General features: G+C 32.6%; 6 protein-coding genes across 6 annotated transcripts; all 6 read left to right on the top strand.

Annotated features, from left to right (window-relative positions):
* The first annotated feature begins 1,939 nt into the window (after positions 1-1,939).
* On the top strand, positions 1,940-6,475 carry Tsp_00897 (serine/threonine- protein phosphatase regulatory subunit A alpha). Its single transcript, XM_003376675.1, has 19 exons — positions 1,940-2,047; positions 2,165-2,255; positions 2,313-2,413; positions 2,792-2,815; positions 2,981-3,131; positions 3,218-3,308; positions 3,751-4,051; positions 4,141-4,255; positions 4,347-4,503; positions 4,564-4,621; positions 4,725-4,856; positions 4,934-5,000; positions 5,068-5,222; positions 5,280-5,422; positions 5,484-5,575; positions 5,765-5,819; positions 6,222-6,234; positions 6,264-6,292; positions 6,436-6,475. The coding sequence occupies exons 1-19, from the start codon at positions 1,940-1,942 to the stop codon at positions 6,473-6,475; spliced, it is 1,923 nt and encodes a 640-aa protein (XP_003376723.1).
* A 1,995-nt stretch (positions 6,476-8,470) lies between these two features.
* On the top strand, positions 8,471-8,824 carry Tsp_00898 (DNA primase small subunit). The gene is given in 3 exon segments (XM_003376674.1): positions 8,471-8,481; positions 8,504-8,555; positions 8,573-8,824. 3 exon segments carry the CDS (start codon positions 8,471-8,473, stop codon positions 8,822-8,824), a joined length of 315 nt encoding a protein of 104 aa, XP_003376722.1.
* Positions 8,825-9,337: 513 nt separating this feature from the next.
* Tsp_00899 (putative proline-, glutamic acid- and leucine-rich protein 1) lies at positions 9,338-11,629 on the top strand. Its single transcript, XM_003376673.1, has one exon. It carries the CDS (start codon positions 9,338-9,340, stop codon positions 11,627-11,629), a length of 2,292 nt encoding a protein of 763 aa, XP_003376721.1.
* Positions 11,630-12,332: 703 nt separating this feature from the next.
* On the top strand, positions 12,333-14,761 carry Tsp_00900 (conserved hypothetical protein). Its single transcript, XM_003376672.1, has 4 exons — positions 12,333-12,725; positions 12,778-13,518; positions 13,575-13,940; positions 14,618-14,761. Exons 1-4 carry the CDS (start codon positions 12,333-12,335, stop codon positions 14,759-14,761), a joined length of 1,644 nt encoding a protein of 547 aa, XP_003376720.1.
* A 179-nt stretch (positions 14,762-14,940) lies between these two features.
* Tsp_00901 (hypothetical protein) lies at positions 14,941-16,342 on the top strand. The gene is made up of 5 exons (XM_003376671.1): positions 14,941-14,956; positions 15,273-15,358; positions 15,430-15,658; positions 15,984-16,036; positions 16,094-16,342. The coding sequence occupies exons 1-5, from the start codon at positions 14,941-14,943 to the stop codon at positions 16,340-16,342; spliced, it is 633 nt and encodes a 210-aa protein (XP_003376719.1).
* A 99-nt stretch (positions 16,343-16,441) lies between these two features.
* Positions 16,442-19,018, top strand: Tsp_00902 (protein KIAA0241-like protein). The gene is made up of 14 exons (XM_003376670.1): positions 16,442-16,568; positions 16,647-16,686; positions 16,719-16,806; positions 16,938-16,957; positions 17,150-17,211; positions 17,413-17,639; positions 17,732-17,794; positions 17,853-17,987; positions 18,049-18,193; positions 18,267-18,347; positions 18,419-18,533; positions 18,597-18,650; positions 18,734-18,827; positions 18,926-19,018. The coding sequence occupies exons 1-14, from the start codon at positions 16,442-16,444 to the stop codon at positions 19,016-19,018; spliced, it is 1,344 nt and encodes a 447-aa protein (XP_003376718.1).
* The last annotated feature ends 2,146 nt before the right edge of the window (positions 19,019-21,164 follow it).

Genomic DNA, 21,164 nt, shown 5'->3' with positions numbered 1-21,164 from the left:
CGTTTGTATCATCAAATCAATAGCAGGCACTGATATTTCTGTTTCAGAAACTCCAACAGTTTCTTCCTTTATATGTTTCTTTTCTTTTCCCATTGCCAAACAAAATACTGATTAAATAATTTTGCTCGCTACAGTAAGTAATGATTTGTAAGTAAATTTCTATAGTTTTAGTTGAAAATTAATCTAAAATTAACAAAATATTTCATTTTACTTAACTGTTGTTCATCACTTTAGTGGATTAATAAAATTCATTTTATATAAACTTTTTTCTTGTGCATTAGTTTTTGTTTAAAATTTACCAATAGTTTATGCAAAAGGTGAATGCTCATATTTTCATTAATATTCGGATTATTATGCTTATTTTGAATAAATTTAATTGAGTGATTCATTTTTAATTAGTTAAATTTAATTTCATATCATTAACTAATGAAATAATAGAAATGCTTTGATCAATATTCAAACAGTGAGAAACAGTTCTACTTATTAGTTACAACGACAATGAACATGAAAATAAAAGAAATATTTATTCCAGAAGTTTCTTTCTACAACTAAAATATGCTATACCAACACGAAACTGTTAAAACAATGTAACGTTAACTGTGCTCACTGATGTAGAGAAAGTGCATTCAGTGGATGTGCACACAGGATACTCTTCTCACGGAAGTTACATTCATAGAAAACAGTTATCTAATATTAACTCTCTTTAAAATGCAAAATAGAGTTTAATAAGTGAAATTAAAATATTTTTATATGATAGCATAAATATTCTCTTATATTATGTAACCTTATTTTGATCTAACATTTAGCACTTTTTACTGGTTTTTTAAACAGAAATGATTTTTCTCAAACAAATGAAATTTATCAGATGTCTTAACAGAAACATTTAATTATCACGTAATGAGCATTTAACATCATTTATTAAAATTACAATTCTGTTTTTCGTGAAATCATCTTTTATTAAATGATTATTTTAGTAAAATAAAAACAGTTTATTATTATTATTGTTTTGTAACGTTTTACTGAAAATATACAAAACGGTTAGTGTAGCAAATTAAACATGCAGAACATTTAGTGCATAGTCTAAAATTATTAACTGTGAAATTTAATATGTAAATTTGATTTCAATGAACTGTTGCTTTAACAAACGCAGTACCTCTGTTTATACCTTTGTTTAGAATTACATTTATACCAGAAGTTATTACTTCATTACTAAATATCATTTTATAACAGCAATTTGCCTTTTGCCACTGCCTAGGGCTGATGTTGATGCTGTCATAACAATTAGTTTAATAACGCACTATATTACAATTTATGTAAAATAATAATATAAATTTAATAAAATCATTCTATAAATAAAATTATTTTAAATTATAATTAAATGCATAAATTATGTAGAAATTAAAATTTAAAGAAATAGAACAAAGTACAGTAAGAATATTTCTTTGTAAGAATGCATTTCACTTTTAATTTTAAGACAAATTGCTTAAAAAATAGTATTATTAAAAAATATTTTATTTATTTTAAAATTTGTTTTTTTACTTTGGATTTTAAGCATCATACATGCGTGAAACTATGAACATCAATAATCAATACAGTTTATTATAAAATAATATTTTTGCATTAATGAATAACTTAAATTGAAATAAATTTCAGTTTAATAATACTACTCATAATTAAGATTGCGGAAAATTTTGTTTTAAAATAAAATTTGAATATATTTATAAATTAAATGCGCAATGCATATTCCACAAATAATTAATTAATAATAAATTATATTTTTAAATATAACATTATTTTAAGCCTTTTTATGTCTATTTGGTTCACTTACTTAAACTTCTTTTAAAAGAATGCTGTATGTACTTGAATGTCACAATGTAGCTACGCTTTATTGTCAGTTGTAGTCTGTCTGTTGACTTTGGCTCGTATTGTTTTTTATGATATGACGGCCGCTATGGATACTGGTATTTCACCGAGTGCTTCTAAAGATAGCGACTCATTGTATCCTATAGCAATTTTAATTGACGAACTTCGAAATGAGGATGTTCAAGTAAATGTTCATCTTTTTACTTTATTTATTCTGCTAATATTTAATTATTCTTTTTGGTTATTGAATTATTTTAGTAATTGAACAAATTTACTTGCTTATTTTGACGTTTTATTATAGCTACGTCTGAATAGTATTCGCAAGTTATCGACGATCGCACTTGCGCTTGGTCCTGAACGAACTCGAACTGAGTTAATTCCATTTTTGACGGGTATTTATACATTTATTAGTTTAAATACTCTTTTTAGAAAAAAATTTTTTTTCCTAGATACTATTTATGACGAAGATGAGGTACTTTTGGCATTGGGTGAACAGCTAGGAAATTTCACTCATTTAGTCGGTGGGCCGGAATACGTCAGTTGTTTGCTGGTATGATAACTGATAATTGTTGAATCTGTTATATTTTATTTTAATCGAGTTTGATTTGCCAATTTTTTCAAAACCGTTAGGTTACTTTGCAATGAAATCCACTCTGTGTAAACAAAGGGGTTTAAATTTTGTCAAATAGCGAACAGTCTATACTTGTTTACTGATTATTTTTAATAGAAGGTCTCCTGAATTCAATTGTATAATGCGATGAGTAATAGCTTTATTATGATAATATAGATATAATGGAACTGTGTAGAATTGTAAATTTTTCAATTCATCTATGAATTGATTTCAATTTTTATGCAGTTAATTGTTTTTAATTAATTAAATCTTCTTATTTATTAATTTCGAATTTTAATCTGATAATTAATTTTATAGTATCATTTTATTATTGAAATTCAGGTGTTTAAAAAATTTTTTAAATGCTACTTCCATCTTTATTTTACATTTTGCAGCTTATTATTTTTCACTGGGAACATTTATTTTTTCTTAACAGACGTATTGATTGTCTTTGCTAGAATATTTACGTGGTGTTTTATTTGAATGAAATGATTTTTACTTTTAAAGAGCCCGTTGGAAAGCTTAGCGACAGTCGAAGAGACCGTTGTTCGGGAGAAAGCAGTCGAATCATTGAGAACTTTAGCTGACAAACATTCGGTTCATGATTTAGAAGAAAAGTTCGTTCCTGTGGTTCGTCATTTAGCGGCAGGTGAGCGAAGTTTGTGAATATGTATATATATGTAATATATAATATGTATGCTTTTTAATTATGGTTTTACATGGGAATTTATGCTTTTTATCCAGGTGATTGGTTTACTGCCCGAACATCGGCATGCGGGTTGTTCAGTGTCGTTTATCCAAGAGTTTCGCCTGCCGTAAAAACCGAGTTACGCATGTAAGTTCTTGACTGTTTATTTAAATTAAAGTGTGAATTTTGTTGAAGCAGCGATTTTTTTTTTGATTTTTACTTCTTATAAGTGACATTTTGAAAATTAATTTCTTGGCAGTTGTGACATTTATTTGTGATGCAGTCAACCGGTTATAGTTAAGTTTTTGCTGCTGACAACGAAACAAGAATAAATTAAGTAAACTGTTGTATTCGATGATGTCATTGATGATCAGTATTTAATTTTTATTATCAGATGTAGATTTTTGCTCATTACTCATGCCAGTGTTTCAGTTCATTTATGATTTGATCGAAAATCTGTACCTTAGTGCATTACTCCATGAGGGGTTATCAGTTTTTGAATGGTAAATTTAGGCATGTAAATTGTAAAAAATATTAAATTATTCAGTTGCAAAATTAAATTGTAAAAAGTGGAATTTGAAAATTTCAGGCTGTTTCGTAATCTTTGCAAAGATGACACCCCAATGGTACGCCGTGCGGCTGCTTCAAAGTTTGGAGAATTTGCTAAAGTTGTGGAACTTGACAATTTCAAGCAAGATTTGATGACCGCATTTGTTGAACTCGCCAATGATGATCACGATTCTGTGCGTTTGTTGCTGGTCGAAGGATGCGTCACGGTTGCTGAATTGTTACGTCCAGAAAATTGTGACCCTCTTCGACCAGTTATCATTCGACTTGCTGAAGACAAATCGTGGCGTGTTCGATACATGGTAGCCGATAAATTTACTGATGTAAGATGATTTTTGGTTTTTATTTTTCATTTAATAATATTATTTCGATGACTACATTTGTTTGTTTGTTTATTTATTTACTTTTATAGATACAGAAAGCTGTTGGTCCGGAAGCGATGTGCACTGAATTGTCGAACGCATTTATTGCGCTGCTCAAGGATGTTGAAGCTGAAGTTCGATCCGCTGCTGCTTCGCGAGTGATAGGTAAAGTGTAATTTAAATTATTTCAAATATTTTATATTTATTTAAAAAAGGAAAGCTTTTTGCACCTGTTTCAGTTATGCTTACTTTTTAGAATTTTGTAAAAATCTGCCTGAAGCAAGTCGCGAAAATTTAATTTTCAATCAGGTTTTGCCTTGTGTGAAAGATTTGGTGAACGACGTAAATCAGCATGTTAAAACTTCTTTGGCATCGGTTATCATGGGTATGGCGCCCTTGCTTGGACGAGAAAAGTAGTCGCTTATAATTTGAAAATTTAATTTTATTATTTGAAAAATTGTTATCCTCTTCAGAACAGTTGAACATCTTCTTCCAATGTACTTAATGCTGTTGAAAGATGAAACTGCAGAGGTTAGATTGAACATCATTTCATCACTGGATAAGGTGATTTGTATTGCATTTTACATGCATCCGTACGTGATTGTTGATGTTGGTTGTGTTTCATATTCTGCAGATCAATGAAGTGATTGGAGTTAATCAATTGGCAAACAGTTTGTTACCAGCGATTGTTGATCTTGCGGAAGATGTGAAATGGCGTGTTCGTTTGGCCATCATTGAATACATGCCTTTGCTGGCGAGACAGTTGGTAAGTATTCTTATTTTGCAATATTTAAATGGATTTTCTGTTTCTTAAAAAAAATCTATTCATGCTTTTATATTCAGGCTCAGCAGTTTTTTGATGAGAAATTATTGGAATATTGTATTAACTGGCTTTCGGATCATGGTGAGAGTTTGTTGCATTTGGTTGTTTGTTTGCAACTTGGCGTTATGATTTTACACGTTTTATTTAATTTTAGTCTATGCCATACGCGAGGCGGCAACGAACAATTTGAAAGAACTTGTCAGCAAGTTTGGAGTTCAGTGGGCTGAGCGAGCTGTTTTTCCCAAAGTATTGGCTCTTGCTTCTCAGTCGAATTATTTGCAACGACTCACCTGCCTGAATTGCATCACTGTAAATTGGTGGAATTGTTGCTTTGATTTATTACATGATATTTTGTTTATATTCAAGGTACTAGCTCCAGTCTGTGGTTCGGAAGCAACTGCTAAGCATTTGCTGCCAACTGTTTTGAAGTTAGCCACCGATCCTATTGCGAATGTCCGTTTCAACGTTGCGAAAACTCTGAAAAGCATTGCGCCAATTTTCGATCCAGCGTAAATTAATAATTATATTATATTATATTTTTATTTTTATTTCATAGTTTCAACTTTATAGGGCGGTGCAGAGTGAAATTAAACCAACTATACTGAAATTATTGGAAGATGGCGATGATGACGTGCGTTTTTTTGCGGAGGAGGCAAAGAATAGTTTGCGTTTGTGATAAAAATATTCGGCTGAAATAATAGATTGTCTGTGTTTTGATGTTTAAGTATGCAGTATGGGAGAAACTTTAGAAGATGAATTTTTTAATGATTTTTAAGTAAGCAAACACACACACACATACACACTGAAATACATATATATTTATTATACAAATATATGCATATTTACTTCAGTTTACTTATTGACGAGCGTGAAGGTTAAAAAGCATCCACGTGTATGCTTAGTGAAGTATTTACATTTTGATTTCTTTTTCTTTTTATTATACAAAATTATACCCACGTTTCACTTTAGTATTATGGTGCGTGCGATGTCTTCTCCTCGTTTAATTATTTTACTCACATTAATAAAACGTATTATTGTCAGTGAGGTTAAAAAATTGTTTTGGATCTTTCAAAATGAATGAAAAATATAATGCAGTTTGCGAAAGTTTTTTTTTTGAATTTAAGAAATACTGATGCATATTTTTCAAAATTTTGTACATTTGAACGTGTTGTATGTTGCCAAATGTGTCATTGCCGTCTGCAAGTGTAATATATATACATGGGGATTTTAGTTTAAATGTAGAAAAGGAAAACTTTTAATAGTGGGTCCACTATTTGAAATTGTGATTTATTGGTACTTTAAATTTAGATGCTCTATCCAAGTTTTTGTTTAAGTTAAGGTTCATTTTAGAAAATTACATCAGAGGAGTCGGATAACTTGTTATTTTAGTTTTTTTGATGTGAAAGTTAAATAATAAGCAAGTATTTGTTCTAATTTTAACCACCATACATACCTAATGCTTAAGTTACACATTGATATATTGGCAGTGGAATCAAATTTTGCTCATAATTTTTATTCATAGTGTTGAGCAACAGTCAGCAATGGATAATAATGGCAACTAATTAAAATTGTAAATAATTCAATTTCCATGTATTTTGATAATAAGAGAAAAGTAATTTGCCTTAATTTCACATGATGCTTTGAAATAGAATGTAAATTTGCGGGGTTTACTTGCATCAGAGATGGTAATTTTGATGGCAGACATCGTAATTTAATCTTTCGAATATTGAAACTGAAACGCATGTGTGACATTTGCACGCGTCAGTGATTTGCATAAGTTTTACATATTCTGTAGCAGCGCAGTGCATCAATTGTATCGCATTGACGTCGTTGCATTCCTGTTGTTGTTTGCTGTGGTAGTTGTAATGCAAAAGAAAAAATAAAATGTGAAAACACAACGTACGCAGTATAGAAGAGGAAAGAGTGTAATAATTTTATTTCATTAATAAAATCGAAACATTTATACTTGCAGGAAGAAATACTTTTATCAAAATCAAAAAAAAAACTCTAAAACTGTTGAAAATGAAGTTCATGAGAAGCAAAGAAAAATGAGAGAGCGAAATTAAAATGATTTTTGATTTTTAGCAATGGACAACAAGAATTGCACACTAGAAATAGAATACTTTTTGCCAGCTAAAACCTGGCCCAGCAGAATGCTAACTGTAATTAGTTTTTGAAAAGGAGTTGAGATGTTTATTTTAAAAAAATCTTAATATTTTTGTCACGGGAAGTGAAGTGAAAAATGGATTTACAACGATGAATAGGAAAATTGATTTAAAATGAAGAATAAAATTAAACATAGGAAAAAAGTCAATATTGCAGGACAGAATTGCTGAATTCATGCTAACTTGCACGTGAGGGGTAAATTGACCCTTCGAATGGAACTTTTGCTAATTTGAGTAAAAAAGCCCCAAATGGCAGTGAATTGGATTTTGTTGAAGTGAAAATTGTTTAATGGAAATACATCAGCTTTGCGCTTTTTTCCATCATCATTTCATGGTGAACTACCTTTTTTTTGAAATGTTGCTCAGAATTATGGGCATTTAAAAAGAAAAATAAAACAGTAATTTTATCGATAATATTAAATTACAATCTGTTATTCGAAATTGTAAAATCAAAATTTCGTTCAGATTGAATAATAACGAAGCAATGCTACTTGGGAAAAAGCTGAAACTAAAAATCTGAAACTGAAAATTAATGATATGATTATCAAAATTTGTATTATAAAATAGTGAGCATGTTGTTTAAAATGATTTAATCTTAAAATTATTATAAGCATGTTTAAAATTATCAGTGATGTCATCACTATTCCCTCTAGCACGACAAAGCAGCACTTATTGTTATTTATTCATCTTTGTCTAATTTAATTTGCAACTAATCAAAGAATCTCGGCGTTATGTATTATTTCAATGTAGCATAATTCCAATAAAGAAAACACCACTTTTAGTTAAGATACACCACGAAATGGCGCATGTATTTAAATTTGTATTTGATGTTTTATTATTCATTATTATTTGGCAGTTCGACGCATTTTATTTTCTTCATTTGTGTTCATTCATCAATTTTTCATACACTGTAAAGTAGAAAGCAGTGATTTTATTGAAGAAAAAAATATTCAGTTATCACCAGTTAACAGAACACGACCAATTTACAGACGATTCATAACAATTAAGAAAAACTTTTGATGACAGTTATTCATCTGTTAATGAAAAGGTATTTTTAATTTAAAAATATGCGCCCTTCTTGTTTGTAATCTTTTTACACATAAGAAAGCTGATAAATCAGCAAAAATTAATGCTTATAATTAGTAAACTGAAGTCATTTTATTTCAAAATTCCATGCGTTGATTTTACAACTTCCTTCAATGTAATAAACTTAATTTTACAGCAGATTATATTTTTTTTCGTCTACAACGGATATTTCTGCTTTTACAAAAACGATCTGTCCATTATTTTGCTCATTAGTTTAATGCTTGAATTGAAAATTTAATTTGAAACAACTGTAAAGAAACAACTCTGAACCAACTGTATTTGTCTAGATTACGAAAAGGAAGAACAATGAAGCTACCGTAAACAGATGGATACTTGAAGATCGGGAAAGGATTACGGCAGTACGGTTGTTGGTATCGAGCAGAGCGATAGTGTTTGTTGATTCTTGAGATTTACGGTGGCGGTCCTTGTTGGTATTTGTTCATCAGTATTGTACTCTTCATCTGTCTTGTGGATGCGAGAATATTACCGGCAAAGCGCGAACTGGGGAAAAGGGACAACAGGGACGGCGGCAGCCAGACGGAAAATATGATCGCGCAGACGAACCCGCCGGTCGTCACCAGCGCGTCGTCCCCTAGCGATGACCGTGATAGCAGCCGTGTTGGGGTGACGAACGAGCCCGCCCGAGAGAGCGGATCGTAACATTAAACCAGAGAAATATATTCATACGTAAACGTGTATCATAATATGTTGCGATAATAATATTTTAAATGCAGTCTTAGCAACATTTTGATTAATAATTAATAGAATAAATTTTGACTGTATTACAGTATGAACTATAATACTTAATTTTTAATTACTGTGCTGATAAAGTTTGCTGCATGAAATCTTTATTGTTTTTTAATCGTGGATGCATCGAAATTATTATTCATTTTAGAAATTTCAGTCAAATGTTTGTCTGTATGTAGTATTCCGTTATTTTGAAATTTGAATAATATGAATCTTAGACAATCTTTCTTGTATCACCTTTTTTGAAGCTCAAAGTTTCAAATTATACTTTTATTAATGCATGATGTACTACAAGTTATATTATTAGCACTTTAGTGTATTTCTTTCATTTTAATTTATCAATTACCAGCTATTTTTAATTACTTTTACGAAAGATTTTCCGAATTATTCAACTGATTTTTGTACGTGTGCATGAAATTTTTCAGAATGGAAGAATCACATTCAGAGAAAATTAATGTGAAGTCTGCATACAGTGAAATTGTCAGTTCTCCAGATGGACACTTTTTGGAAAACTGGCCGACATTGTTAAGCAAATTACAGTGCATTGACTTGAGGGATTCGATTTGTGAAGCGAGATTGCGCTATTATGCTCTGATGAAATTGTTCATTCGGGGTTCTAAAATGCCTCCAGTAAAGCATCAACTGCAGCTGCAATATGTACGTCCGTTAGTTTTGCACTGCATCAATTCAACGCCAGATGGGCTAAATATTTTGGCGCTGCGATGCTTGAAGATGCTTCTGTTATTTTACACTGACAGTTGTCAACGTTTAGCGCAAAAAATTTCTGAATTTACCGTTCCAAAATTAATTTCAAATGACGACCCCATTAGACAGTGTGCAGTGGACGTGTATACGTTGTTTTTGAAATTTCCTCGAAACAACTCAACAAAGCAGGGTGTTCATTATACTGAAGCAATGCGTTCATTGCTTGCTTCCGTTTACCACACTCTGAAGCATGCTGTGCACGATAGTGTCACTGACAATGATCTTGATGAGAGACTTGGTAATGTTGTGCCTGAGCTTGATTTCAATGAATTAGAAAATGCGGAACAATTGAGAGGAGTTGCTTCGGCTTTGGATTGTTTATGTCATCTGCTTGACCAATACACACCAACCGCAGTAATCGCCATTCCGGTGGAAGAGCTCTCGGCAACCATATTTTATGGCGTGAATTGTATACTGTCGAAGAATACGACTTGCAGTCGAGAGAACAGACATCTTTTTCAGAAGTTATTTCGACTGTTCGAAGTGATGGTCAGTGTGACAAATATTCATTACGCACCTTATTCAGCTGGCACAATCGTAATATTTAACCGATGGATGGAGGAGCAATGCACTGGTGTATGTGGGATCAAATCGTGCGAGCTGAAAAGCGCTGTCTACCTGAGCTTAGAAGCGTTGGCACGTCATGTTGGTGTGGGCAGTGGCTTGCACGACAGATTTGCATTTTTATACCGCACTGGCCTTGCAAACATGCTTAGTCATTTGAAGCAGATCTGTGTGTCTTTATTTGATTTGGAACAGTTGTTCAATCAAGTAGTTCCGGTCAGCACCGTTTGCTCATCCGAGGTGTTCGATAGTTGTGCAAGATTTCTGCGAACGAGTGTTCAACGGTTTGGCAACCTGATTCCAGCTGAACAGTACAATATGGCACAAATGATGATTTGGAGAGCGTTGTTCGAGATGCGCCGGAACGGATGTTTTACTGACGCGACAGTCCCCAGTCGACTGATGCTACATCGTTTGTTAAACACGTTTCTGCTTCATCCGCATCCGCGATGTCCATCTTTGGCCAATATGGCTATTGGTCTGCTTAAAATGACCGTGGATGATGAAAATGACCAGATTAGAAGTCTTTCTGCCGAAGGACTGACCATATGTGAGCGAATTACTAAACCTTTGGTACCGTGTTTGGAGTCGATCAGCATAGGGGATTTAGAAGTACCTAATACCACCTCGAGTCAAGATGAGCAACGTTGTCTGCAGTGGCGATCGAGGTACAATAATGATAACTTATTATCCAAGAATAGTCAATCTCAACAATGGCAACATCAGAACGGAAGCTATTTAATGCGAAATGGTTGCAACAGTACGTCTGAAGAATCACGATTATCTGAAGTTGATGAAGTAGAAGGAGAGTATGATTGTTCAGCTTTTAATAACGAAGATCTTATGGAGAATGTTATTTCTTTTGTTGAAACTCAAAGTACAACAGTGGAACAGATAGAGGAGGTGCCAAACGAGCCAGTCGATCTGGTTCCATCCTCTTTTGTAAATAGAGTCAATATTGATCAGTCACTGGTTGGGCATGTCGACCAGTTGATTTCAGATTCTGTATCACATGTGCCTGACAATGTAGAAAATGTCGTCGTAACTGATGACATCTCGTTTCAGCAGCACGTTGAAAATGAGGTTGAATTACGCTTTTCAAACGATCAGCTTGAAAGCACGAACGACTTGGACAGTACTTTGATTGTAACTGAACATCAGCACAATGATGAATTGCGAAAAAGTCCTCTGAGCACAGTTCTCTCTGTAGCGACATTAGATCAACAAGATTTGTATTACCCTATGCTGGAAGAGAGATTTCTCATTTCTAATGATAATCCATCTGAAGATGTTAGTGGCAGCAGTGAGATGCGGAGTGCCGAAACAGTTAGCGAAGATGCCGAAGAGGATGCTTCATTGCATTTGGGGAAGAAACAACGATTGGAGTAGTTATTTGTTATTCTTTTTGTAGTTTAATTGCATCAGCAAATAAATCAGAGGGAATTTAAATGTTAATTTATTTGAAATTTGGGATACTTGATGCTGATTATCTTCTGGATAATCAATGGAATAATGTGTAGCGGTGTTGTGAATGAAGGAATAACTGAAGTCATTTTACTTATTTGGAACCAGTTAATATAAATTATAGACATTTGGAAGATTTTCGCAGTATTTTATTTACCGCTGAATTTACACATCTTAGAAGCATTTGTAAGAAATAATCATCCTTATTTGTATAATTTAGTGGCATTTTTTCACCATGGTGATGGCAAACTGATTGTGAGATACACGGCGAATCTGCTGATCAGTTTACTTTTAAGCTATTGGTCACTTGAATTAGTGTCTGGTGTAAAGTAAACTTCTAAATAGCTGTTTTAATTGCATGCTTTGAACGTTTACCAGCTGTCTTCGATATGCATTGAATTTAAGGGAAAACTTCTTGCACAGCATTTTAATTCATTGAATTTGTTTTATTATTAAAAAGTAATATATATTAAATTCAAACAGTTAATGCTTACGTCGCCAGACAGAACAATGGCGATAAATGTTGAACTTTAAAATGTTTAAATGTGTTACTTTAAAATGCTTTGATTTATTCTGGATTTGTTTGCATACATTTCACAGCGACAATTTATAGTTGATGAAATGATCCATGGATGACAAACTCTGCTTGGAGAAGAATTTGAACACGAGTCACGAATTGTGCCTAGTGGAAGCTGACGCAATTGGTGAAATTCCGTGTTTCACTTTTCGACGGATAGCTCCACTACCTTTGAACCAATTAGCCGCATATTTAGGACAGTCGATGACAGGTTTGGCGATGCTTTCTTTTCATCAGCCGGGCACTTACGCCATTTACTTGGATGTCAACAACCACTTAGATCCCAAGCTGATCATACGCGATAATCAGGACCGACTGTCATTGTTCACCATCAATCAAGAACCTAATGGTTATTTTTGGCTTTTATTGGAGGATATTGAACACGCATTTCGTACTATTGACCACCTGATTCGTTTCTATATGAACTTCAGACAACCATTGAAGGTGATGAGTGTTTAGTGAGAAATTTGTGATGAAGTGATTATTCAACTTTTAGGCGCCAAATGGGGATACGGTATTTTTGGAAAGAGCTGCTTTAAATGTGGGATTTCAGTTTGAAATTTGCGTGGAACACTGTAAAAAGATCAGTGATCTTTCATATTTCTACAGAGCAGGCCAATTGGACAAGGTATTAAGCCGCTTGATATGCAGTGGAGATTATTTACTTTACGAAGATGCGTCAAATCAGTTTGGATGTCGGTTGTACGTGAAATGGGATGGAAATGTGAAAGAGATAAAGCCAGCGTTGCACAATGGACGATTAGCTTTGCCAGCTGGTTGTTCACAACAGCATGTGGAAACAGTTCAGTCGTTCGATCATTGGATCAAGGCGTTGGTGGTTGGCAATTTGGACATCGACAACGTGCAATTGACTCGTCCGGTGAGAGTGTGCGGTAACGACGGTCCGATCGAGTTTATCTGCGCTGTACCTGGTCAGTGCCCGCCTCCAAAGTTGCTTTATCAGTTACCGTATTATCACGGTCAGTTGAAACGAGATGCTGTGAAACTGTTGTTGAACAACGCGGGAGATTTTCTGCTTTATATGGACGAATCGGACTTAAAGCTCGCAGCAGTTGAGCAATCAGACGATGGAAACAACGATACCAGCTACTGTGAAACAACTGTTGAATGCTCTGCAGACGGATATTTTTACCTGACACCTGTTGACATCCCGTTGTGCAAGACAACCGTCGGAGAGCTAATTAATGCTTATAAAAGGCTTGCCTTTCCAATTACTGTATGCATAATATTTTTATTGAATTCAATGCATTGAATTTTTTCTTTTGATTATAGATTCAGAAATTTGGTGAAAATAGTTTCACTTTGCCAGCACTCCAGAGAGGTGTAGTTAGAAAAGATATAAATGATGAAATTGTTCTCGAACCATGCAACAATCCAAGTGAACTCTCCTATTACTATGGTCGAATGTCTGACGATGATACCATGAAATTGTTGCGGAAAAATGGCGATTATTTGCTTCGTTCAAATGAAAAAGGAGAATTGTCCGTTACTGCAATGTGGGCTGAATGTTTATTTGACATTGTTGTGGAAAAGGAAAAATTACAAGGCGATGCTTATGTATACAAATTGATGAAGAAAGATAATGCGAACGAACCAGATGAATTTGTTTCTACCGTGGATGAATGGGTAAAATCGTTGGTACGTGGAAAAGTTATCATCGACGACGCAGTCATTTTGAAAAGAGCCATCAAAAAGCGTTGTTCTGATTAGTGTTAATATATTTTAAAAAATTTGTTTTGTTATTCCATTGTTATTTTACGATGTTTATAATGGAATAAATGCTTAATTGTATTTGCTATTGACATAAATGACTAAAAAAGGATAGCTTAAATAAATAATTAAAAAGTATATTCAATTTTGCAAAAATTCAAATTTTAAGTTATACTTCGACTGCAAGGCAAACAAAAAATGCAAGGAGTTTAAATTTGTTGAACTTTAGATAGTGTTTGTTTGAAAAATAATTTTAATGAATATTTTCATTTTTAGATAATAATAATTCTGAACAGCTACTGATTTGACAGCTCAAAACTCTCACTGACCGACTTTTAGAACTTAACAAAAAAATTACAGTAAACAACCTGATTTTCTTTAATTTTGTTGATTTTTTTGCAAATGCTTTTTGCCCTTCTTTTGACAGCTGGCGGTTAAGCTTACTCTTTAGTATTTATTTTTGTCATATATTGCATATCAATGGAAAATTCAGTTCTTTATGTCTTTATTGTGGGCTTTCATCATAAAAAAGGCTGTCAGGTTGTTAACACTGTCCGATTATATACATATATATCTAATTGTTCATTTTCACGAATGGATTGCAGGTAGAGCACGTCTATCCTGCAATTAATGGGAAGACAGAGATTGCGGACGATGATCTTCCAACGTTGTGGAAAACTCTTCCGTCTTTGGCATTGCCGGACGGAGCTCACAATCACGATGCTGGTCTGTCAAATGCAACTGTGTAGTTTCTTGAACTTTGTTAAATATTTCACTTTGCACTTCGCTTGTGAATTGAATTTCATGCACTTGCACATTTTGTTCTCTTAATGCAACCAGAAGTGATGTCGACTGCATTTACTTGTTGGTTATTTTATTTGTTTTTTGCTTATCATCAGTTGAATTAAAGTGACCATATTATTTGGTAATGCGAAATCCTGTAGGTTATTCTTGAATAATAAAAGTAAAATGTTAATTTATTTGCACATTTTAAATGCAAATGATGCTGTTTAATTTTAAGTAAAATGTTGAGAAAAGTTTGACAGTCTCAGGATGAGTTTCAGTTTCAAATCAATATTTTTTTGTAGCTGTTGATACTGTCGCTGTTCTTACTGTGGCTAAGTACTGATTTATTTTAAAATTGTTGGCAAGTGATGCATGTTGATTTAATAAAATGAACAAAATTTTTATCTTCAGCTAATTTTTATTTTTTTATTTACCAAAGTTTTAATATGTTTGTTTGTTTATTTATTTTTTTAGACTTTGTTTATTTTCATCTTCCGGACTTGTCCAATCCGAATTCTACCGTGTATGGGGTTTCTTATGTCAGACAAATTGCAGCCAAAGTAAGCAGTCGCTGTTGCTGGATTTCTGCTTTCAAATTGTTGCTTATTTTGTTGATTATTTTAACGCTTAGGATTTACGAGAAAAATCAAACGACATCACTCGCAGTACGGTCCAGAAAAGCATTTGTGCAGTGTCATCGTCGCCGTTGTATGGTCTGTTGATGCCGAAATTGGAAAGCATCAGCAAAGTTTACTTCGAGCAAGGGGATTTCAAGCAAACTGAGCTGCTGGCCGAAATGTATCACAACATCAACGCCACCATTGACAGTACTACCCTGTGCGGACAGCAACCAAATTTTGGTAATAATAATTTTTTTCTTTCAACTTTATTTCAAATTCATTATTGTGGCAGTGAACACAGTTGCAAACATTTTTCGGTGTAAAATGTTATTTATTGAAGAAAACAAAAGATATTGATTACATTTATTATTTATAAATTATTTCTTACAATGATAATGGATACAATAATCATTCTGAATCATTATGAATAGTAAGGAATAATTTACTATTTGCTTTCCCAGTCGAACGGTTGGTTGAATGGAATATTGTTGTTTCGCATTATTGTACGAAGTATTTCGATGTAAGCTTCGTATTGGGGATCTTTTTCATAGGTGAGTTCTTTCAGCTGGTGGTAAAATTGATGCAGTTCTTTGGGAAAACTTTTCAACAGCGTTTGCGGTGATATTGTTAATTTTATATTTCCAACGTTGTCTTTGTTGTCCAAATTTTTCCAAGGTAAGGTACCGTCGCGAAATTCAATCAGCATGTACAGGACACTCCACAAGTCGTCTTGTCGTCCCTGATCTTTGTTTTGGTGGACGTTTGGAGAGGCGTATCGAACCGTACCGCGGAACGAACAGTGTTCTCTTAGCGGCTTCAACGCGCCGGACTTTTCGCGGTAACTTTTCGCCAGTCCGAAGTCGAATATGTAGACCATACGTTTGTCTGCTTCATTACAGCCGATGGCAAAGTTGCCCGGCTTGACATCCCGGTGTAGAAAGCCGGCGGCGTGGATATCTTTCAATGCCTCGATGCATTGGATGGTCAGCTGGCAGGAGGTGCCGAGACTGAAACGCTGGCCTGATGCCTCCTTCCTCAGCTGGGACAGATTCTTACCGGCCAACTGCATCACCAAATAACGGATATTGTTTTGTTTACCATAGTCGAATAATTTCAAGACGTGTTTCTGGCCTTGCATCTTGTTCAGGACGTAAGTTTCGTACTTCAGCGCCATACACTTAGCCTTCAGGCTTTCCACCTTTATTGCGCAACGTATTCCATTTTGAAGATCTTTCCCTTCATAAACGAACCCGAACGTCCCAAACCCTGTTTTGCATAGTATCTCGTATCGCTCTTTCAGACGTTCGCCTTCATTCAGCATTGGTGTTGAATTTTCCATGGTTGTTGATCTGCGTCGACTTGGGTTTGGAATAACCGAAACAACTTTAGTTAATTTTTCGTTTCTTCAACTTTAAAACACTTTTGTTATTTTGACACGTTGTTTAAATTTAAACGTAAGAAATATTATGAAAAGTTTAAATTTAAACGTAAGAAATATAATGAAAAGTTTAAATTTGAGCGTAAGAAATATAATGAAAAGTTTGTTTAAACTTTATCTTAATTATTATATATTATATGATTTTTTGTTTGAAAAAATTATTTATAAAATTTTATTCACATTTTTAATAATTGATTTTGATTTTTTCGAATGCAAATGATAAAATGGTTGAACAAGAAAAATATTAATAAAAGAAACAAGTATTTTTTTTTCGATTTTTTCAAATTTTCTAGGACTTTCCGTGCGCGAATTGTTGCACACGTACAGACATCGGACGTTGATGCTTTTCAAGTTGGTTCTTTTGGAAAAAAGAGTACATTTACAAAATTGAGCATTTCAAAATTGTTCCATAACATTGTGTGTGTGTGTGTGTTTCAGATATTTTTCAACATCTCTCCAGTCGGTTCTCTTTGCAGCAACATATTGGCTTTGATATCCTTGTTTCCAAGTATTGGTGAAATTGGTGAAATTTAATTTTCAAAAATATTAATTTCAGGAATGATTGATTTTGGAATGTCTCATTCGGCCTCTTATTCTCCGTTGCTTGAAGATTCTAATTTGAAGAGCGACGAAATGAATTCATCGAAAGACGATAATGACAATTCACTACCATTGAACACTAGTAATGATGATAATGATGATGATGGTAGTGGTGGTGGTGGTGGTGGTGGTGAACAAACGAGCGAATGCAAGCGAGATTCTGAAAATCGTCACTTGTCTGATGTATCACTAATATTAATTTAAATACAATTTTAATGATAATTTATTTTCCAGAAATTATTAATTATGAATTATCTGCATTTATTGTTGTTTAGAACACGATCGCTACAGAATTGCCCCTGGATGCATATGGTTTTCCGTTGGCTATATTTACTAAAGTTTGTTTACGTGGAAAGGGAAATTCAGTTGAATAATTTTATTTGAAAATTTTTTCAGGGATCCGTTTTGCATCCGTATTTATCGTTGCCTTACATGGACTGGCTTGAGTCGGATCACGTACGAGCCTATGTGGTCGGCTTTACCAATACTCTGTTCAAGCAAAAGAAGGAATTGTTCGATGCAATGATAACAGTATAAAATTATTCTTTTTGATTAATTTTGATTTGTTTTTTGAATATAATTTTATTTGCAGATAGATGAAGAGAATGGGATTGATATTGAAATTCCGGACGTTCGATTGCGACGACTGCTTGTCCTTTCCGCCGCTGATTTGCGTTTTATAGACGGTGTATTGAAAACTGCATTTCAAGATGATTCTTCCATCTCACAGTTTACAAGTCTGTTGCATTTTTGTTTTATTAAAAAAATTTAAAAACATAAAATTATAATTATTGGTTTTTATTCTTTTAGAATGGGAAGGTGGTGACGAGTGGATTCGCTTTCAGTTTAGTCAGTATTTGATTTCTTTATTATTGACAGCAGCATCAGATGGTGAGAAATTATACAATGTATTTTGTTGTTGATGGTAGATAATAAATGATTATTTTTTTTATTTAAATAAGATACTTCGTATTACGATGATTTCAATGCAGCCTTTGTCCACTCTTACAAAACAACCCATAACTTTCTCCTGTGGTACAGTGGTGGTTTTCACAAGCAGATGAATTTTCCAGCTGGGTATTTCTCTGATCCACTAATAAAATTTTGTACTTGTATGCATTTTTCTGTTCTGTTTTGCAGGCACATTTGCCATGGTCAGTTGAATTTGGCTGACTTCAAGCTGCGATTTACGCAGTGAGTTTGTTTTTCTCATTTGAGCTTATCATATTTGAAGAAATATGCATTTTATTATTTCATCAAAGTTGTTTCCTTTGCAGCACCATTGAAAGCAGCGATCAAGCTAGAAAATTGCAACACGCTTTGAATACTACGGGCAATTTTGTCAATCAAACTGGAAAGGCCGTTGGTACAGTTCAAAGTTTATTTTAATTTAAACAATTTATTTGAATTTCCACATGTTTTGAGATTATATATATATTATGTACTTTCTTATTTATTTATTGTTGTAGGAGGTATATTTCGAAACATTTTCAATCATCTTACATCCAGTTCTACTGAACGCAGCAACACTCCATAATGTGATTGATTCCACTTGTAAATGATTATTTTCTCTTCTTATAAATTCCAATCGTTGAATTTTCCATTTTAAATGTGCACCGTTTGTTCAAACATTTTATTTTTTGTTACATTATATTGAATATATATCATATATATTATTTGCATCATTAAAAATTAAATTATAAAACACTTTTGATCCATTGCACAATATATTTGGTTTGTTTAAAATGATAAATTATTTATAAAATTAAGAATAAGAATAATAAATAAATTCTATCAACTACTGTGAATATGTTGTTTGAAATTTTATTTTTGCTTTTAAATAATCAATATTTTCTATATTTATTGCGATTATAATTTGAACACATTATAATAATGCAGTTTACTTGTTTTCTTCATGTATATATTTTGATGAATAAAAATTTTCATAGCAATTTATTTATTTGTAAACAATTAAAAATAAAGTGATAAGTGAAATTGTTGTCGCAAATAAAATTATGACTCATGCAGACGTGGAGTAGGTTCTTGTGGTTTTTTTCACACGTTGATGATTCAACAACGCCCACAGCATGATTTTACCAGTATTTTGAAGCTGTTTTTTTTGTTTTCTGTTCCGCATAACTGAGCATCATCTTGTCTTCCAACGTCTTGGAAATGACGCAATGACACTTTTTAGCTGAAATTCAATAAGCAACTGGCCACCTACCGCGTCATGATCTGGTGTAAACATTGACGTCAACAAATTTTTATTTTTTAAATACAGTTTAATGAGATTGTTGATAAAAAGTAAAATCAATTTTTATTTAAAAACAAAAATTATGCTACTTGTCGTTTTTGCTTTGCAAAAAATATCAATCAGCTTGCATATATATGTATATATATATTAATTAGTTTGTTTATTTTCATTATGATAAAATTGTTCGCGTCTTAATATTATAAGCTAAAAATGTGTCATGAATCGGTGATGTCACTTCTAGGTCGGCTTGTTGCTTGTTCAATGCTTCTCTTGCAATCAGGCAAAAGCACTCATGTACACTGCCATTTGTTGAATCAGTGAACAGTCGAATGAACAACAACCACTGATAGTCAACTTTTTTTTCTTCCACTTTTATAAAAGCGTCGACCATCTTATTGAAATTTCACCATTTTCAAGATACACGGGCTTGATTGTACTGATTTTATAAAGCTGATCTTCGCTAATCTTATTTGCTCAGCTTTATAAATACAGTACAACCAAGCCTGCGTGTCAAAATTACAAAAAATTATTTGTTATGGAAATTTATCTATTTCATTTGTTTTTTCTTTTTTTCAATATCTTTTTCAACAAAGAAGATCAAGTAAGTTTATTTTTGTTCATTTAAATTAATTCTTTTTTATTTGATAAAATAATTGTAAAACTCATTTTGTTTATCAAATAAATTCAATTAACCGTAATCGTTATTGTTATTATATAAATTATTTAACACTGAGCAATATTAATACAAATGAATTATCAGTTGATGATACCAAATATGTTTTTTGTTTATTCAATTGCTTTCTTTTATCAATATAATATAATTAACAACTGTGCTTTTCAATTGTAGCATTCGAATATAAACGTATCCTGCTCTGTCTGTTATACTTATTCAAGTATCAAGGTAAAACTTGTTGTTGTAAGCAATGATATATTTTACAAATAGAAAGAAATATACAAACATGAAGAAGATATTGCTTGTGATAAGAATTTTTGTGATACCAATGGTAGAATAATTCAGTTTGAAGATGAAAGGTGAAAAAGTAAATCGCACGAAAAAAATTTCAGCCGATAATTCATTTTCATATATCATAAATTTGTTTTGCTGTTCCAAATTAAAGTAAATTACACGACTTCATCAAACTGTCAAACTTTCTGTATGAAAATAAGTTCTGATCATGAAAATAACTCTTATAAATAAACACATATATACATTACAAAAATCTATTCGAAAATAAATGAAATAAACGATATAGATTGAATTTTTGTGATTTAAATTCATGCAATACATTTTACTCGCATTTATACTGATGAATGTTTTTACCAAACTGTTTTTTGTATATTCGACAGCTGTAAAATGTATTTGCTTGAATAATCTGTATTGAAATTGTGTTAGAAAAAAAATTAAATATATTCAACTGGGACATTTTTGTAAAGCAGGTAATTGGATAAAATAT

The sequence above is a fragment of the Trichinella spiralis genome (assembly GCF_000181795.1).
Source record: "Trichinella spiralis strain ISS 195 chromosome Unknown Scfld4, whole genome shotgun sequence".
NCBI lineage: Eukaryota > Metazoa > Nematoda > Enoplea > Trichinellida > Trichinellidae > Trichinella > Trichinella spiralis.
The sequence above is the reverse complement of the archived record's forward strand: the minus strand, read 5'-3'. Positions and strand labels throughout refer to the sequence as shown.

Excerpts from the sequence above, each read along its gene's own strand:
- Tsp_00897 (XM_003376675.1), top strand. The coding sequence starts at position 1,940 with ATGACGGCCGCTATGGATACTGGTATTTCACCGAGTGCTTCTAAAGAT. Across the intron at positions 2,048-2,164 it reads TTCGAAATGAGGATGTTCAA|CTACGTCTGAATAGTATTCG; the intron begins GTAAATGTTCAT and ends GTTTTATTATAG. Across the intron at positions 2,414-2,791 it reads AATACGTCAGTTGTTTGCTG|TATCATTTTATTATTGAAAT; the intron begins GTATGATAACTG and ends TTAATTTTATAG.
- Tsp_00899 (XM_003376673.1), top strand. The coding sequence starts at position 9,338 with ATGGAAGAATCACATTCAGAGAAAATTAATGTGAAGTCTGCATACAGT.
- Tsp_00900 (XM_003376672.1), top strand. The coding sequence starts at position 12,333 with ATGGATGACAAACTCTGCTTGGAGAAGAATTTGAACACGAGTCACGAA. Across the intron at positions 13,519-13,574 it reads GGCTTGCCTTTCCAATTACT|ATTCAGAAATTTGGTGAAAA; the intron begins GTATGCATAATA and ends TTTTGATTATAG. Across the intron at positions 13,941-14,617 it reads ATGAATGGGTAAAATCGTTG|GTAGAGCACGTCTATCCTGC; the intron begins GTACGTGGAAAA and ends AATGGATTGCAG.
- Tsp_00901 (XM_003376671.1), top strand. Across the intron at positions 15,659-15,983 it reads CGGACAGCAACCAAATTTTG|CTGGTGGTAAAATTGATGCA; the intron begins GTAATAATAATT and ends GAGTTCTTTCAG. Across the intron at positions 16,037-16,093 it reads ACTTTTCAACAGCGTTTGCG|GTAAGGTACCGTCGCGAAAT; the intron begins GTGATATTGTTA and ends AATTTTTCCAAG.
- Tsp_00902 (XM_003376670.1), top strand. The coding sequence starts at position 16,442 with ATGCCTCCTTCCTCAGCTGGGACAGATTCTTACCGGCCAACTGCATCA. Across the intron at positions 16,569-16,646 it reads CCTTGCATCTTGTTCAGGAC|ATCTTTCCCTTCATAAACGA; the intron begins GTAAGTTTCGTA and ends TCCATTTTGAAG. Across the intron at positions 17,795-17,852 it reads CGTTGGCTATATTTACTAAA|GGATCCGTTTTGCATCCGTA; the intron begins GTTTGTTTACGT and ends AAATTTTTTCAG.